Below are 17,559 nucleotides of genomic sequence, written 5' to 3' on the forward strand. Positions count from 1 at the left end.
CTTAGCTCGGCTCGATTCGTTTACAACCCTATCAAGATATGCCGCACGAACTCACAACACCATATATCAATCCGCGGCAATGTTGTTCATATTACAAATGTGCATATTGTACAACGAAAATTAAAAAAGAAAAAATGAGAGAGAGACACAAATTAAATGAATTACATATTTGTATATGACTCAGTGATATAAAAGAAACTTTTATATTTCTATTTTCACAGCAACGGTTTGGCAGCAGCCAATAGTTAATCGAAGACTAATAGTATTTTGGACGGGCTTAGCTCCTTAAGATCTGTTAATTATTCAAGGATGTTTGGTTAAATGATGGGAATGACTATGAGTATGGGTTTGGTAGTAGAATGGAATGAGAATAGGAATGGAAATGAAACTCATCAAGTTATATGAGTTTGGTTGATTCACATAAATCTAGTAATCATTCCCAAAAACTCATTTCCAAATCCACAATCCAAACATTATCTTTTACTATCATTCCATTCCCTCATTCCCAAACTCATCAATCAAACATCCCCAATATTGTTCCTTACTTCAAACACTATTATAGCAATTATGATTATTTATCATAATGTGTAAAAGTTATTCTAGGTAACACCTAAGACAACATTGTTATAGTATTGATTTTAACCAATTTAAAACGATTTTATGAAGTTTAAACAAGATTGGCTAAGTTGATCAAAGATACTTTGATGTAATAATACTATATATATAATAATTTTGCTTAGGATAAAATGATCAATATTTCAGGTTATAATAATTACCCAGTAGCTATAAATACATTGTAACAATTACTCAGGAATTCTTAGAATAACATTTAAATAAAAAAATGTTCTCAAAATAAAATATATAGTGGGCGCCTTTTATTTTTTTTTTAAAAAAGAAATATCCTTTAAGATTCACATAATTTAAGACGTTCTTTGCTCAATTTAAAACTTATAACAGATATTTTTTTGCCTAATTCTTTTTCATCAAAATATTAGGCAGAACTAATTTGCTTCAACAAACACACCTCCTAAAGCAATCTCTAGTCCACCAATAGTCGGCACCAACATAGACGTACTATGAAAATGTTATGTTGCACATTTATCCATGAGTATCCTGTGAACTTGTATTAATTTTTTTTATAAAGATTTAGAATATTATATTAAAACTTAAAAAAAAAAAAATAACCTCACAGATAGAAATTGAACATATCATTACTCAAACGGGCTATTGAACGCCCTTTTTACGTTTAATCCTTTTCCCTCTGCTATAAACTCTTAAAATACGAGCAAGTTTAGATGATCGAAATATCCAAAAATCTCCATCTAATTCAAACTTTTAGGAATTTACAAAATAGTTGACTAATTCCACTAGTTGTAATAAATTCTTGAGAAAATATTAAAAATTATTTTTTAAAAAAAAAATATCTTTCCAGATTTCTTTTTCAAAAATTCAAGTCAAAGTCATGCCCTCTCCTTAAGTAATTAATTATTTGGGAATGGCCATTAATTAAGTTACCACCTGTCTCCAACCTAACTTGAGACTTTGAATGGAACAGCTGCTAGGGTTTGAGATTTAGGTTGGATAATAAGAATTAGGTGAACCAACCCACACCAGGTAATTCATTATAATTAGGAAACAATATATTAAATAATATTTACTAGGAATGGAGTGTTTATTTGCAATTAATTAAGCTCAAGGGTAATTGATATTTTATTTCTACAATTGAGCCTGATTCTCCCAAGATTGTTAGGGTTGAACTAACATACCGGTCTCGATTAATTCGAACACAAATTAGTCGCAAAACAAGCATCACTCTAAGAAAAGAATTGAAATGTAGAGCAGATAACAAACTACATCAGTGCACACTATTGTTGAAGTATAAAGAATCATTTTATGGTTCAGCATATCTAGTGACCTTTGTAGAGTAAATAGTTGAGCTATGCTTCAGCATTCTGGCTTTCCTCTAGCTCGGCACTTAGTATTCGATGGAGGAGGATATCAACTGTGCGGTTTCTCGAGCTTGCACTACAAGATGAGAAAATAATGTTTTAATCGGCATTCTATCAAGCAAGCATATATCATGCTACAGATACAAGCTGATATTTACCCAGTAAGTCGTCGTCTTCCCTTCCTTTCAGGCGCATCCTGTTTTAAAAGGAAAATGTATTAAGTTAAACAATTTAAAGGAAAGAAGTTAACGAATGCTAAGTAAATACTCCTAAAAATCTGGTAAGTATGCCCTGAACATGTCAAAGCAAACCTCCTCGAACAAATCCTAGATTGATACTTCTCTTCCTAAACTTGAGCAGAAATTTCCTTGCGTGTAGGACATGCAGTAACAATGATGAGGTGCTTCGTATAAGCAAAGCACCAATCATTTAGTTCAGATTTGCAAGACCATTGAAGATTTTCTGTGGTGGTTCCATTTATGTGGTGGTTCCATTTATGCAGTTTGAGGAAGAAGATACACAATAGTTTGAAAGAGCAGAACATTCATTTGAATATCTAAAGAGCTTCATATTTTGACAAATATAATGTCGCAATACCATTACCTCATTAGGTTCATTGGCTGATTCAAGATCCATTTCAGCAAAGAACGCCTCTAATATGAAAGCAACAACCTGAGGAAGCAAACAAAAATGTCAAATTATGACAGTTATCAACAACTTTGAAATACCAACAGGAAAGTGTTAGATTCCTTCTATTAAAAGTTTCTAGTCTGGGTTTAGAACCTTGAGGAAATCTTATAGATACTGCTTGTTCTTCATATATGGACATGTTATTCTAGTACTTATCCTGGGGGATATATCTACCACCAAAAATGTATTGGTTCAGAGAAAAGAGACTGAAAGGTGGATCAGAAAGAAAGAGAGGGAAAATAAAGTCAAAAGTTGTCTCCTTGCTAGTCACCAACACCTCATTTGTGCCATTCCCACCACAATCTTCTTTCACATAGAGATATTAGAGAAAGAAAATCTTCTGATCTAATACCACCATTACCGTCCAGCTCTGCAACTCTTTCCAAGACCAAGTACCGAATTTTGGGTACAAGTCCAAAGAATAATATCAACAATTACTAAAAAAACATAGTAGAAATTTTTTAGTATTCCTAACATAGCACACTACTTATCTGATCATGAGTGACTTTAACTGAAATATGGTAACGAGATTCTTACCAAATTAAGAAGCAGCAAGACTGTTATTAGGTAGAAACTGATGAAGTATATAAGTGTCCAATATGTTCCAGTCAATTCACTGTAGCTCTGTGAAAGAAGTAAATCATGAGGATTTATATGGTTTATTAATTACTCACAAAGTTATAGTACTTCAACATATACAAATGAAAAATAATGCATTTTAGATAGAATTAACACGAAGCACTGTAATAGAAGGCCAGTGGAAAAATATCAAAAAAGCTGACTAGAAGAACAATATTTCAATGTGTTGATTTCAGGATTTTCCTAATTACTTTTAATCATATTTTTAAAATTTTATATTGATTTTATTTATATATAATTTGGGATTGGGAACTTAAATTAAAATTAAATTCTAGAAGTATTGTACAGGGATAAAATACCACAAAAATATAGACGTGTAACACTCTAGTTTAGACTCACATGGTGAGTTATATACCAATGAAAGGGGTTCATAGGCTTAGAATAGTGAAACACTATTAACATGGGTGTAAAAGTTATTGACTGTTGAGGGGGGCCAAGAAGTTCATGGTCAACTCTCTTGTTTGAGTGGGTTCTAATTATCAACAGCGGATGCACTCATTGGCATGGTAAGGAGTTTGGAAGAGCTGCTTTTAGAGTAAGATGTCAGCTCGTTATGTGAGTATCCTTTCAGGAAGCCTTTTAAGAAAAATTCTACCAAGAAACCTTCACTGATGCTCAAAAAAGGAATTTTTGCATATAAAAAGTCCTACAGTGTGGCGAAATGTGTAACCGGGTTCAAGAGCTTAGAGGAGTTCTTCAAGAATTAATGGATGAAGTAATTACATTTAATACTACGCCTAAATGTTAATAGATGAAAAAACCATCCGTCTTCTACTTTTTCTGACCCCTCTCTACCTTATTCCTTTGCAAATCTCTCCAAAAACCATCTCCACCTCATCAACCTCTGCCACAACAGCCTCCCCCAAGCCCATCTGGCCTCCTCCTCATCCTTTATTGCCATACAACCTACATCCACCTCTCCAACAGGCAGTTGACTTTGGTCACAACTCCTTCACTAGCCAAGGATGCAAATTTAAGAGGGCAGCATACTAATCGAAGGCCACTGGTTCAGGGTCATGGCACCTGCTAGAGCCATAAGGTTGAAGGAGCTAAACTTTGGTGCCAACATAGCCTCTATTCCAAGAGTGGTGATTTCCTAATGGAGGAAGATAGATGGTCCAAGGTTCACAGATGTGGAGGGCCTGCACTAGAAGAGGGTGATTGTCGAGCAAGAGGAAATGTCTGTGGAATGCATACTCATGGAGAGGACAATATTTTGTAAATTTCATACCTAGCTCATTTTCTTCTTCTCCTTCCTGTTACCTAGAAAACAACACACTCCTCTCCTCTTTCCACCTTCTCGCCATGTTTCTCTTCTTCCCTTTCCTCCTTTCCTTCTCACTCCCTTCCAAGGTAAAATGAACCAAAAATATGTGGGAATATTTCTCCTCAAACTTGAATTCCGATTTAAATTCATGAGTAACATTGATGGATTCTTACAACCTTAACATCGTGCTAGAATTTCTCAAAAAATTAGGGTCTTCAACATTTAACTTTTCTTTGTTTGACATCCACTAGTGTGTTTTATGATCTCTCAAACCTAGGCCCAAGCCGTAATGTCTTGACTAGTTTGAGATCATTGTGGAAGGTCATCTAATAAATCATCCATTAATGCCTCTATGTCAGTTGAATTAAATGTGTGGGTGATCTGAATACTTGTTTCCAGTGACTCCATGATGATCCTCATGTTGTCATTTGTTCAACAGTACGGCAGCTAGGTATGGGCAATATTCTCGAACAAACAAAACAACAATCATAGTATAAATGGAAGCCCAAAGAATCTGTAATCAAAATAACAAACAATATGCCTAAGTTTGTAGGAAACATTACCTGCATCCATACTTGCCAATTTCCCATCACGAGCAAATTAAACAGTGTTACCATCCCATTTGGGTAATCATTGAAATTAAAAAGCAAATAGCTAAACAGTTAAAGAAGAATCAATAGCCAAAATGTTGACTAATATTAAATACTAAACCACATCTTGAGAAAATATTTATAGCAGTTGAAGAAAATACAAATATGAGATGGAATAAGTGTGTGTGCAGTATCTAGAACTGTGATACATATTAATTTAGTAAAATAGGAAAAATGAACAGAAGGATACTCGCTATCAGAAAGATCTGTAGACGCCAGTTCAGTGTTTCCAGCATTTACAATCCCGCCAAAAAGCTATGAAACAAAAAAAAAAATGCAATTATTGATAATTCAGTAAACAATAAAATTTGTGCAAGTGTGAAATCTTCATTAGTATCATAAGACAAGTGAACAATTTCGTTTCAGTAATTTTTTTAAAATAAAAAATTGAATGAAAGTTATATGTTGTCTGTGCACTAAAGCAAAAATGGTGATAAATTTCATCTCTTTCACAAATATAAAAATGGTGAGTAAACAAACACGGGTCATTGCCCCTCGTACATTACCTGCTTCTTGCATGCACTCTAGTGCTACCACTTTACCTTACTTGCACATGAAACACTCCTTGGTGCCTACTGTTAGTTGTTAATGCATGCTTCTTGCCTGTCATTGTTGTTGGTGCAATCGACTTCCAAGATTTTGATGTTTGTTTGACAATATGTTTAATGGAGTCTAGGTAATAAGAATTCTTGGAGGAGTGCACTCCAAGCAAGGGAAAACCTAGGGGGAGGTAATATTAGGTAATGAGAAGTCTTAGAGGAGTGAATTCTAAGTAAGAGAAAATCATAGGGGGAGATAAAAAAAAAAAAAGGGCAGCCCGGTGCACAAAGCTCCCGCCATGCGAGGTCCCGGGAAAGGATCCATTGTACGTAGTCTTTCCTTGCTTTTTGCAAGAGGGAAACATTAGAACCCGTGACCTCTTTGGTCACATGGCAACAACTTTACCGTTGCGCCAAGGCTCCCCTTCCAAAATCATAGGGGGAGATAACCCTAGGTAATCAGAAGTCTTAGAGGAATGAACTCTAAATAAGCGAAGACCCTAGGGGAGGTAACCTTAGATAATGTGAAGTCTTGGAGGAGTGAACTCTAAGAAAGGAAAACCCTGAAAGGAGGAAACCTAGATATGAGGAGTTGTGGAGGAGTGAACTCCAAGCAAGTGTGATTGAACAATTTCCGGTTGACATCACACCGATCGATGGATTTTGTAAACCTAAGTATAGTTTTATGTTATGGTCTCGAGTACAAAATTGAGTCACAGGTTGAGCTCCGGATATGGACTTGGTCATGCAACACGTAAGGAGGAAGGGAGGGGGAAAGACTCGTCCTAGACAGAATCTAATTATTCAATTTTTCTTCCTCTCTTTATTAATAATAATAATACTCCTTATATAAGAGTCAAACATGACACGATTCAAGAAAAATCAACCCATAAAGGAAACAAGGAATCAAAAATAGAAAAGCTAATTAGGTCATTATTTGTTTATACTATAGTAGTATTTAAAATAGGTCATAATTTGTTTCTACTAATTAGGGAATAGTTAATTTATTTCTACTATAGCAATAGCTAATTAAGTAGTAGCTAATTTGTTTTATTTTCTTCCGACTATAGCGGCATCCAACAAAGACGTCCACCTTGACATCCACATCATCACTCCCCCCTCGATGCTGAGCTTGTCCTCAAGCTCGAAAGCGGGGTATAATGCCACTAATAGAATGGAGGAAAATTTTCGAGTCCACTTCCCCCTCTTCCTCACCTTCCCTATCATCATCAGACACTTCAATCCAAAACAGGAACTTACACTTGTGACCCATGGAGTAGGACTCATCACAATTAAAACAGAGGCCCTTAGCTCTCCATTCTGCCATCTCAGCACGGGTCGGACACTTGAAGAATGAAGCAGGTGGAGTTTCCTTGCTGATGTCCCCCGTTGTCTTGGTCTTTGCCAAAGGAGGGCCTCCACTGCTCGTGTTGAGGTTGGTTGTGGTCCAGCCACAATTTGTGCACAGTGGCCCCCGCCTCGATGGAAGCACTGCCTCTTCTAATGCTCTGGCCATATTCATTGCAATGCCCAGGTTCCAGGCTTCTGCAGTTCGATGTCGATATGGAGATCTTCGACTAGCCCCATAGTGAACAAGTCAACCTTTTGTCATGGTCAGAAGTCCAAGATCCGAGCGAGGTGGGACTGGAACTAGGGTTGTCTGCTTCAAAGTTGCTAGCTCTCCTAGGGTTGTTGCTCATAGGCCGCCCAAAGTGGGCATGGCAATGGTCTTTAAATTGCTTCCAAGTCATATCTGGCTCTTCCATCAAACCAAAGTTGGGCTTCCCCTACCAAGTAGAAGGCAGCAAAGCCAACCTTGTTGGCATCTATGATCCATTAATTGGCAAAGAATTTTTCGCACCTTTTAACACAGCCAGATCCCCTTCTCCATAATAGGTGGGGAACTCCAACTTCGAGTACTACAGAACCATGGTGTCGTTGGTTCAGGTCTGACCTTTGCGGCTTTGGAAGGGCCACACTCAACGCTGGTAGGGCTATTTGGGGTAGGCATCGACCGTCGTCTTGTCTCTTGAATAGTACAGGATAATTTGGCCCTCTACTCCTCTAGTCCTCGCTAGCAGGAGGTGATCTGTTCCATGAAAACTTGCTATTCTGAGGTCAATATTTCCATGAAGGCATCGAGTTTGGAAGTGATAGGATTTGTGCCACCCATAATTGGCTTTGATATCAAGTTGTTATGGTCTCGGGTGCAGGATCGAATGACAGGTCAAGATCCGGATCTGGACTTAGTCATGCAACACGCAAAGGGGAAGGGTGGGAGAAAGATTCGTCCTAAACAGAGTCCAATTACTCAATTTTTCTTCCTCTCTTTATTAATAATAATACTCCTTATGTAAGGAGTCAAACATGACACGATTTAGGAAAGACAAACCTATAAAGGAAACAAGAAATCAAAAATAGAAAATCTAATTAGACCATTATTCGTTTCTATTATAGTAGTAGTTCAATTAGGTCATTATTTGTTTCTACGAATTAAGCAATAGCTAATTTACTCTACTATAGCAGTAGCTAATTTGTTTTATATGCTTCCGGCTATAGTAGCGTCCAACAAAGGCGTCCACCTCGACATCCACATCATTTTACCAACACTATTTTGCATTACTATTATTGTTATTGTGCTAATTTAGTATTACAGAAAAAGTTTTAGCGGATTATGTCGATCAGACATTGAGCAGATGTCTTATGGTTGGCGGGTAAGTTAAGATAAGCTCTTGGAGTGGAGTGGTGAGGGTCATGTCCCAGTCGGGACAAACCTTAAGCGATGATCCGACTGAAAAAAAAAAAACAATGGAGGTTTCTAAGTCAAGATCAAGATAGTCCTAACTGTCGATATGACTCATGCATACTATTATCTAAATCTGTTTTGCAGGACTACTATTATTATTCTACTTATGCTAACTTTGTTTTGCAGAAAAACAAAGATCCAGGTTGATCGAGGGAACATGGAGGCGATCCGAATAGCTTGGCACGGATAAGATCGAGATCTAGCAAATATGGAAAAAGAGGATCTGTCGACTGAATTAGATCAAACATGGTAATGACAAACGATCAGATCGGATCGTGCAGGAAAGGAAATCTAAGGTTCCATCGACGGATAAAGTTGTTTACCAAACAACGTGATTTACACGATCAGATCAGATCAGATCAAAGCAAACAAGGGAGCAGCGGTACACATAAAAGATTCAGCAAAACAGACTTTTAGTTGACCGAACGATACCTATAAAAGAAAGCCTCAAGGTTCGAGGCTCAAAATCAATTCCTCCATCGCTCCATCTCGCTACTACTGTTGTTGGTGGTGCAAGTGATGATACTATAATGCCGAGAGGCTCTCCGACAAATATGCCTAATCTTTCACTCTTGTTGTCAGTATATTTTTATTATACTTGCATTCATTTAAGTAGATAGTAGTATTGTTACTATCGTCCTCCATATTGTACGAGCTTACTTCTTCTCTAAAAGATTTTAGAGAGAACTTTAGTAGTTGCCCATCGAAAGCGATCAAGGATCGCGGGCCTTGAAGTAATAGTCGCTGGACTATGAACTAAGTAAAACCGATTGTGGCTTTACCTTTGCTTTTATTCTGCTGCTACCTCTACTTTGATTCGGTTTTACGAAACGAAAAGCTAATTTTTTAAACAAACGAGATTCACCCCCCCCCCCCCCCCCCCCTTCTTTCTCGACTCTTTCAATCCTATCGTTGCAACCACATCTCATCCTCTCTTAGTGACCTCATTTGAGCTTGCAAAAGATTTAACCAAGGAGTTTAGTGGTGTTGGTTGTTCCGAATGCCCGTTGATCGAGGGAACAAAAAGTTTTGCCTGTGTCAACCAACATGGGACAAAACCTTAAATTATGCTCAACAAGAAACAAGATAAAGATAAGCTGTTGCATCTAGACAACCTATTTTTCCACAAATGGCATACCCTAGAAGTTGCTTCATCACCACAAAGTATGATTGGGGTTCTCATTAGATAGGAATGGCAGAGCCTTTGGTATGGAACATCAAGGGAAGGAAAGGAGATTTAGAAGAGTATCATTCAAAGCTGATTTTGGGAGTTTACACGGACTATTGTGGCAATCAAACTTAGATATTGTTCCCAAAGTAGACATGGATACACCACCAAATTTGTGCAATGTCTATCACAACATGTATGATGCCCAAAGTAGAAACTAAAATGGAACTAGAATTACTTACCAAACACCAACATTATCACAACATCATTATAGGAGGCACAAATATGTTGAGCAGAGAAATTTTAATTTTTAAGTTGTGATATTCAATAGCTGTATAGCACAAGTTCACTTGACAATTTTACATTAATGGTATAATATCTTAATTCAAATTATTGATGGCGTTACACTGACAATTGGAGTTTGTTCAATAATACAATACCTGTACTCCAAGTGAGCAATAAATGCATAGCACACAAAATATAGTCCCAAGGTATGGCATCAAACTAGGAATAAGAGTCAGGAAAGTTGTCACATATGCTTTGTACTGCTTGACATGTTGCAGAAGCCTCAATAATCTTAGCATCCTAGCAATCAAAAGGTAGCGAATCCTGCATCCACATACAGATTATCATTATCTTCTGCTATGTATTAAAAAATTTAACACCAGCTACATTAACTGTAGGAAGCATTACTATGAAAAAAGGTTACATTTCAAAATTGTATCAAGATCTAAACATGGCAAGCAAGACAAACAAGTCTGGAATATTAGGGGCCATCTACCATGGATCTTAGTCTGCTTTAAACCCTATGTAAAGTTACCTCTAGCAATATACAAATCTTTGAACCATTTTAATTATCAACATATACTTGAGCAAAAATAACCGTTCCAAGTAAAATATCAAAACAGGAAATAATTAGGTTATTAGGGAAAACAAAGTGCTCAACTATTTCCAAAAGCAGCATTGAAGAGAAGATATCAAAACAAAGAGACAACAAATTAATAATTAGGTCATTGGAGAAAACAAAGTCTTGTCTGAATTTTTGAGCTCATTTCATAAAAATTACAGTTTTCTCTGCAGAGATACATATGTCTCCCTCTACCCCATACATATGTTTTCCCTCCAGCACTCACTATGTAAGGCTATATCACTAGTTAAGATGGCAAAACAACAAATAATTGTGTTGTTAGGGAGTACAAAGCGGTGAACTATTTTTCCAAAAGCAAGAAATAATTATGTTATTAAGGAATATAAAGTGCTGAAGTATTCTTCCAAAAGCAACATTGAAGAGAAGATGTCCAAGCAAAGAGAGACAACCAATGAATAATTAGGTTATTAGAGAAAACAAAGCCCTGTCCAATCTTTTAACCTCATTTCATAAAATTTCAGTTTTCTCTGCAGTAAATAAAAATGTCTCCCTCTACCTCATACATATGTTTTCAGGCAATTGATCTCTATGAAAGGCTATATCACTACTAAAATTCAAATGACTAAATCACTTGTTTATATGATTCTTCAGTCTCCCTCTACCCATATAGCTTTCACTCTAATCAATTCAACTCAAATAAGATTTCCTTGATCACGTGAAGGAACATCTCCATAGCATGTCAACCTTCTTTCATTCTATAATCTATTGGAGATGCACCTAATTGCTTCTAGATAATAATTTATTTTTCCAGTTACCATGTAACTATCTTAGCATTTTCATCTTTGTTATGTTAATTTTTGTATGTATTGTTTCATAATAAGGCAACACTCTAATCTATAAGTATGTTATGTTGTGCCATAATCTTGAGAACATATAATGATCACATGAAATTCAAGATTCTTGAATCTTCAGTCCATAACCACCCTTTATCATGTTAATGATATCTTGATGAGTAACTAATTATTATTATTGAATAATAGATCCACGATTCCAAAAATTTGATATTCATTAATCTTAATTTCTCCCTCGATTCAGTTTTTATTATTGGAACCAAGTTTTGTGTATTCAATTTCAGTAGTACCGCTCAAAAACTTCAGCTTCTAAGTTTCATCCATAATTCAAGGTTTAACTTTAATCTACTTCCATTTTCATAAATTAGAAAGAGAAGAGAGAGATAAATAAAAAAAAAATTTGAGAAATATTTTTTTTATTAAAAACAATGCTGATTGTCTTAGTTAATTTAATAGAATACATTGATCACTTACAAAAGTTCATGCAGGGTTTGAATCAAAAAAACGTCACCTTATATCAATGCAATATACCATATGGTTTGTGCATGACTAGAAGCTTATAAGTGAAATTGTATATTTTGGTTGAGATAGTTTACTAGCTCCCATAGAATTATAGCTAAATCACACATCGAATTATTCAAGTGTAATCTCATTTTTTTTCTTTCCAATTATTTTATAATTGCTGATAATTCTTTTTGTTACATTAAAATAAAGATCAACTAGAATTAATCATTTTTCATTATGATTAATCCTAAGACAATAAGTTGGACTGAACTAGTAATGTAAATTGCTATGCATGGACCAACTGAAAAATAAATCAATGTGCAGTCATTTGAGAATATGAGAGCAGAGCATGTGTGATAGATTGAAACAATACGCAGGTATATGAGCACAAGGAGCATTTTCTAAAGCAATGAACTTAATTATTCTTGTCCTCAAATAATAAATCTGAGACATCTAAACCTTTTGACTATATAGAATGCTTTTTTATCTATCTTAAATATTCTTAGTCCTTCATTATTATTCATAGTGTTCCATTTCACATATTTAATTATAGTTTTACTAACTTGGAATCTTTAATTTAAAAATCATATCTCCATAATTCAAAATTGGAATTTATTCTAAATTAATTCTCATTTATTATCACAATTATTATTGCGAAAACATAATAATAAAGGTGCATCTAGAATATAATTGGCAAGTTTTCCGTTTATGTAAAAGATGAGTTACAACTAACCTTGTAGTTATACTACCATTAGTTCTAGCTGTAATAACTGCTGATTCATGTCTTTTACAAGATTGCTATGGTTGTAGATAATTTTTTCCATTTTAAAACCCACAAAAATATCAATCACATCATGAAATTTATTTTAAAACTTTAGCCCCTTACCCTTTGGGAAAGGGACAAGTAATATTTAACTCCAGACTTTTAGAATCTTCAAAGTTAAAGCAAAGAAATGGAATACAATTTGAAATCACCCCAATGTGCAAAATTGTACTAGTAGATCTATACTATTTGTCCTTTACCATTCTCCATTCAAAAGAAAAGGAAACGTAGACGGGGAGGCAAAAGTCAAAGTCTCTCCTATAACTGCAGAAGAAATATGCATGTCAGATTAGTTACATACTCACAAATACATAAAAACAATTAGAAAAAGCTGTACTCTACGAATCTAGAGACAGTTCATGTTTTACAAAATCTCCATGGATTTTCAATTTGTATGATGTTCAACATAAGTAAATACCAATTGTAAAAATATAAAAGGGAAATTTTCATTTCGTACCCTAAAGTTCATCCACTTTAAAAATATCCCACAAAATATTGCCAAAATTTCAGTCTCATCAAATATCCCTTGAACTTTTCAAACTCTTGACATTTCACTCCCCAGCCACTAATACTATTGACCGAAAGTGGCATAGGCATGGCATTCTTGCCGCATCATTATTGTGTTAGAGAAATTAATTGTGTTAATGGTTAAGAGTGAGATGAATTTGACAATCTGAGAGGGTATTATGGTGATTCAAAAACTACATGGGAGCATTTTCAAAAAAATAGAAACTTTTAGGAGAGAAAATTTTCCAGAGATGAATAAAAAAAAATTATTGCATTACAATTGATGTGAGAATTTAGTCAAAATAGCAGCTTGCTTATTAATTTAGAGAGTTCAAACAAACACCTATGACAAAGAAACCAATCATTCACAACAAAGGCAGTCTGGTTCACGAAGCTCCCACCATACGGGGTCTTGAGGAAGGGTCTATATACGCAACCTTACCTGCTTTGCAAGAGGTTGTTTTCGAGGCTCGAACATGTGACCTCTAAGTCACACGGCAACAACTTTACCGTTGTGTCAAAGCTCCCCTAAACCAATCGTTCACGATATTTGAGGAAATCAATACAAAATGAGAAGAAAACAAACCTAAACAGGTAAAATACTAGATTTGATTCTTTTCTAATAGCATAGGCTTTTGGAGTAAGCATACATTTTATACTTTGTTTTTAATTGTAAATTAACCTAGACATAATATTAATTTTCTTAATTTAAGGTAAATTCAATTTGATTTGGAAAGTTTTTATAATTGAGTTCATCATGAAGTGAATTAGATCATGGTGTCATGGTTAAAGTGTCGTGCCGAGACAGGTGAAACAGGCGAAACAGACGAAACATCTCGTTCCGCTCGGCGACCAGCATCGGCACGACCCTGACACCAAACCTGCGACGTCCTGCGCAACCCCATGGTTACAGCGGAGGGATTCGCTCGACCCTGCAATAGCAGCGAAGGGGTCGCATAACCCTTCCGCTGCCGCTGTGGAGGCATCGTGCGACCCTGCGATCATTGTAGAGGGGTTGCACGACCAACGCGGTTATGCCGAAGGAGTCACGCAATCTCCGCGACCATGGCTAGTCACGCAACCCGCGACAACGCCGAAGTCGTGCGAGCTTGCGAGTGGTATCGGATTTCAGATTTTTTTAATTAAACTTAGGTTAATTAACTCCTAGCTATGATGGAGATAATCTAAAGAGATTTTATTAAACCCTAATAAAATTATCTAATTAATTTTATATTCCATTTATTTTAATTTTAAAATTATAATAAATTATTTATTTATCTATTTTCATATCTTTTCCTTTTTTTAAAGATTATTTTTTATATTGTTTATTTTTTTAAAATATTTATGTTAAGTATTTTAGTTTTTAATTAATATATTTTATATTTAAAAAATACCGAAACTATATCGGCACGGCACAATACGGTACTAAAACCGTATCGTTCTAATCCAGGACCGAAATTTCAGCACGGGTAGAAATTTTAAACCTTGCATGGTGTGATTAGTCATCACATCCTATCTCAGAAAGCTTATTCCCTTTGCCTGATTTGGAATGCTATAATCATATCTCTTGATTTAGGAAGATTGTGTGCATTCAGAAGCATAGTCATCAGGGACCATGATTCCGAGGAGACTGAAATCGCCATCATCCAAATTTTTTTTTCCCTCTATAATTATCTTCCCCAAGCTTAAAGATCATGCAAAATTCTTCCTCCTTTCAAGCCAAAAACATACACTGATCTCTCCCTTATGTTGTCGATGTCTTGTGAGTAACATCAGTCACTCACCGGCAGTGGTGCAGTGGTTTTGGCAGATAGAAGAGCAACCCTTTTTGCTTGTGTTCAGCAGCAAGTTGTGAATTAATTGTACTTTCCCTTCTCTGGCTAAGCTATCACTTGGTAAGTTGTCGAGGTAATGAAAGTTGGTGTTTTCTCCCTTGATTCATTGTAATTTCCCTAAGATTCCTTCCAATTTGTTTCAAGGTACCAACTTAGAGGGAGAGAAACAACATACTTGGATCAATCTTTCATCACAGACAAGCCTTCTTATCATGGTAGGATCTGCGCCCCTTTGTTAGGGGCAAGACTGCTGAGTTGGGAAGCAACAAGTTGCAGGAATGGGAACAGTTAAGAAAGGGTTGTTTGTGCGCTTTCTTTCCAAAATCAAGAGAAAGCTCCACCTCTGAGTTGTAACGCAGATGTGTTGTGCTGGTAATCCCAGCATTAGATGATCCACATCAAGACATCATGTAATTGTAATTTTTACAAGGTCTTATGATAACTTAGAAAACAAATATGAAGAGTGTAGATCAAGCACAATGGTAGAAAATACAAGGTTACAGTCTTTGCCACATATGAGCTTGTTTCGAACAAACAATTAATGACAAAGTCAGGTATTGGTCATTCTAATCTAATGAATCTACATTGTTGCAATGATCAAGTTGTCATGGACATTGTTTCAAATTGATTTTTTTATGAGAATAAAACATAGATAGTTTGTCATATTGCTAGGGAAAAGTTCAAACAAATAAATGCATATTTTGTTAATTCTAATTAGAGCTGCCAATTTGAGTTGGGTCCGTCAGATTGACCCGCCCTACCAAACAATTTAAGTGGGTTAGGTTGAAATTTTATCAACCCAGTGGGTCCAGGCGGGACCCGCGACCCGCGTGGGTTGGCCCGAGGGTTTGACCTGCCAATCCGTAACCCAAACTTAAAAATTTATAATCTTTTATATATATTATTTTTATTTTTATTATTTTTTGATGGGCTCGTGGATTGTCCCGCCTAGCTCGCTATCCGCCTTGGGTTGAGGATTTCCCAACCTGCCAAGATGGCGGATCAGCCCGCCCCACTCCGTCAAATGGCCGGAGTGGGACGCCCCCCGGCTACAAGTCGGTTCGTTTGACACTCTAATCCTAATGACTAGCTAGCAAGTCTAAAAGTGGTCAAATGTGAATTTATAACAAGCTAGGTTGTATAAGCTGAGGTGGAAAGGAGAGGACAGACTTGTAAATACATGGTGTATAAGAGCCAATGCATGCCTGTCGTCTAGTAAAATATAGAGGTAAAAAGGCCATCAAATTAATTGAGTTATCACTTTCACATTTAATATGATGAAACAATGTCATCTTATAATGTACATAGCCTGTGGGTATTGGGTATGAGGTGTTTGAATTTTCATCTACATTTCTTTGATCATGCACTTGTTAGGTATAATAGTTAGTGTTGTAGTGCATGTAATAATGATGTTAGATACAATGTGATTATTATAATAATTGGGCTTTTATCAGTTATGTGGCTGTATTAGTTGTGCAACCATGCATTTACACGTTGTTTGCATTCATATGATGTGTATGCTGCATTGTTGATAGGAACCACAACAAAGGCCCTTTTACCATGACTTGTTACCAATCATATACATTTGGTATATTGTAAGAAATGATAATTTGCAAATGCACCACAAGACAAATTTCATAATGTTATTATAATGGTGGCAAAAGGCGAATACGCTCGCCCCCGCCAACCCGTCCCAGGGCCAACACGGAGGAGGTAAATCACGAGCGGCTACTAGCCTTTGGAATAGTGACTAGCACATAAGGGAGACATTTACCTCGGCTTTGCCGAGATTCGAACCTCAGACCTCATGGTGGCAACACATCATGCGCTAGCCGCTAGAGCCATTCGAGGGGACTCCAAAATTATTTTTTAAAAAAAAGTTCAGGATATGAGGTGATTGAAATGAAGAACTTGCCATACTTTATAAGAAATAGGTGGTCAATCATTGTGTACCCATTAGGCTTAAACAAAATTTTATAAAATGTCATGGATTGATGTGTTCGACTATTAGGAAAGATGTACAAAAAAGTTGTGTAGGATAGATGAGAATCAATATTGGTCTTCAGCTGAAAAGAACAAAATTGTATTGATATCCTGCCAACTACTGATGATGGTGCAGGCCATCAGTGAAGAAGGAGAAGAAAGGAGGGGAGATAGGCTGCAGACCCTAGCAGCGTGAGGGCAGAATAGAAACCTACTTGAAATTTTGTTGTCAATAAAATCACTGCCTTAATCATATAAATTTAACTTGTTAACAGTGATAAGGGTGATCCCTATATTAAAAAATAAAAATATAAATTTAACTGAAATAGATGATAAAATGAGAGAAAATAAGTTGACAAAGTATAAACTTGTTAAAACCTAAAAAACATTTTATAGATTCTAGTTAGAAAATTAATACAAAAAGTGATTTAATAAATTCAAACATAAATAGTGATAGAGGCTTACATAAAGATGTATAAA

At 35.9% G+C, this 17,559-nt stretch overlaps 1 protein-coding gene across 1 annotated transcript in view; it reads right to left on the reverse strand.

Moving 5' to 3' along the window:
- Nucleotides 1-1,686: 1,686 nt before the first annotated feature.
- Nucleotides 1,687-17,559, reverse strand: part of LOC122019819 (two pore calcium channel protein 1) — a 58,280-nt gene continuing 42,407 nt past the window's right edge. Inside the window, exons 16-23 of the mRNA XM_042577362.1 lie at nucleotides 12,955-13,018; nucleotides 10,149-10,317; nucleotides 5,386-5,450; nucleotides 5,109-5,199; nucleotides 3,177-3,263; nucleotides 2,553-2,621; nucleotides 2,108-2,145; nucleotides 1,687-2,025 (exon numbers count right to left, since the gene is read on the reverse strand). Coding sequence (XP_042433296.1) covers nucleotides 1,938-2,025; nucleotides 2,108-2,145; nucleotides 2,553-2,621; nucleotides 3,177-3,263; nucleotides 5,109-5,199; nucleotides 5,386-5,450; nucleotides 10,149-10,317; nucleotides 12,955-13,018 — 671 coding nt within the window. The 3' untranslated portion in view covers nucleotides 1,687-1,937. The remainder of the gene's footprint in view (nucleotides 2,026-2,107; nucleotides 2,146-2,552; nucleotides 2,622-3,176; nucleotides 3,264-5,108; nucleotides 5,200-5,385; nucleotides 5,451-10,148; nucleotides 10,318-12,954; nucleotides 13,019-17,559) is intronic.

This window comes from Zingiber officinale, chromosome 9A (assembly GCF_018446385.1).
Source record: "Zingiber officinale cultivar Zhangliang chromosome 9A, Zo_v1.1, whole genome shotgun sequence".
Lineage (NCBI taxonomy): Eukaryota > Viridiplantae > Streptophyta > Magnoliopsida > Zingiberales > Zingiberaceae > Zingiber > Zingiber officinale.